Source organism: Austrofundulus limnaeus, unplaced genomic scaffold, assembly GCF_001266775.1.
Source record: "Austrofundulus limnaeus strain Quisiro unplaced genomic scaffold, Austrofundulus_limnaeus-1.0 Scaffold95, whole genome shotgun sequence".
Classification (NCBI taxonomy): Eukaryota; Metazoa; Chordata; class Actinopteri; order Cyprinodontiformes; family Rivulidae; genus Austrofundulus; species Austrofundulus limnaeus.
Window position 1 is genome coordinate 1,421,215 of NW_013952497.1, and position 1,629 is coordinate 1,422,843.

The window sequence follows — 1,629 nt, forward strand, 5'->3', positions numbered from 1 at the left end:
GTAGTATATACAGTATATACATTTTTTTAATTCAATGTCAGCAGATGGGCACTGTACTGCTATGTAAAGCAACACAAAAACATACTTTAGGTTTGAACTACCTTTTTTTTRCTTTTTTGTCACTTTGGTATGAGGCTTGACTAGCAGTTTAACAGGTTCCTATCCTAAGCTCCAGGTCAATCGATTAGTCCACCTAATTGTCCCACTGTAGTTTTGGTCATGATGTGCCCATACCCACTGGCTGAAAACAAGCCACACCACAGATCTCTTTGTACCCACCTTGGCCTGATTTTAACCCACTGGTTTGCAAAAAGAGTTTAAAACAAAGAGAATAAATGGATGACATTTTTATTTTTTATATAAAGTCAATTTGTTTTGCTGGAACTAGAAAACCTCTCCAAGAGCTTTTTAAAATTGTATTTAGTGCATCAGGAACCTCCTTCTTAGGAACTATTCTGACATTTTTTAGTTGATTTTAATGCCGGAGTAGCCATGATAACAGCATATTATTAAGTTTTAAATAAGGGAGCGAGTATGATTAAAAAAAAAAAAATCACCCACAACTTATTGCTTACAGTATATCAGTGTATTCACAAGTTTTACCTGGATAGGTTGTGTCAGGAATCTGGTAGCAGGTATTTGGGAATTCAGTTGCCTCCTTCACACCCTTCCATGATTCTACTGGTTCTGGAGGATGGAATCTCAGTTTTCCCAAAGGTGGTTTTCCATAAGGAATTCCAAGAAATGCTCTAACTTCACCACCCAGAACTGAAAGCAACTTCCCTTGAACTTTCCCATGTGCAGTGCCAATTACAAGGTCATCTCTTGAGGCAAATGATATAGGGAGGATGGGGAGCAGCAGAAGAAAAATAGCAAAATGTGCATACTGACAAGTTGTTGCCATGGGGAATCTTGGAAGGGGGGTTGCGGGGGACAAAACAGAACACAGAGACTTTATTAATTTGTTTAATAAATATGTAACATGTTGTAATAAGGTCATAGTTGAAAAAACTGATCAAACTATTACACAACCATTTTTACAGAAGCACAAACATTTCATCTTTTACTTCAGCCTTTTTAACAGGAATAGTGCCAAACTGCATGCTGAATGCCAAAAGAAATTGTGGATACCAATGAGACTGTTTACATGTATGTGTTAGAATTTGAACTTGAAACATTTCAGGGATAAAATAATATATATATATAAAAGTCTGATACAAAATGAATTAAACAGTGATTCATGTAATTAATTTTCTCAGATTATTTCCAGGGTTGTAATGTAACTAAGTACAAATACTTTGTTACTGTACTTAAGTAGAATTTTTGGGTATCTGTACTTTACTTGAGTACTTATTTTTCAGCATACTTTTTACTTTTACTTATTACATTTTTACACAATTAGCTGTATTTTCTACTCACTAGATTTTTTTAAAAGGTAAGAAGTGGAAAGTTGTTACTCCTATTTTATTCTGAGTTGTTATTGCTTAAAAAAATACTATCCTGAAAAATTTTGTCTCCTGGWTAGAGTGAATTTAATTGTGGTTAGACGAGAAGTATGAATATATACCATTCTGACAGCCTATTAGCTTGTACACAACCCACCACAGCTGCACGCCGTTAGAAAAAAAA

At 34.7% G+C, this 1,629-nt stretch overlaps 1 protein-coding gene across 1 annotated transcript in view; it reads right to left on the reverse strand.

Annotated features, from left to right (window-relative positions):
• LOC106520635 (acetylcholinesterase) overlaps positions 1-911 on the reverse strand; it is a gene marked incomplete at its 5' end in the record, with an annotated part of 14,388 nt that extends 13,477 nt beyond the window's left edge. Inside the window, 1 exon segment of the mRNA XM_014012842.1 lies at positions 604-911. Coding sequence (XP_013868296.1) covers positions 604-904 — 301 coding nt within the window.
• Positions 912-1,629: the final 718 nt, after the last annotated feature.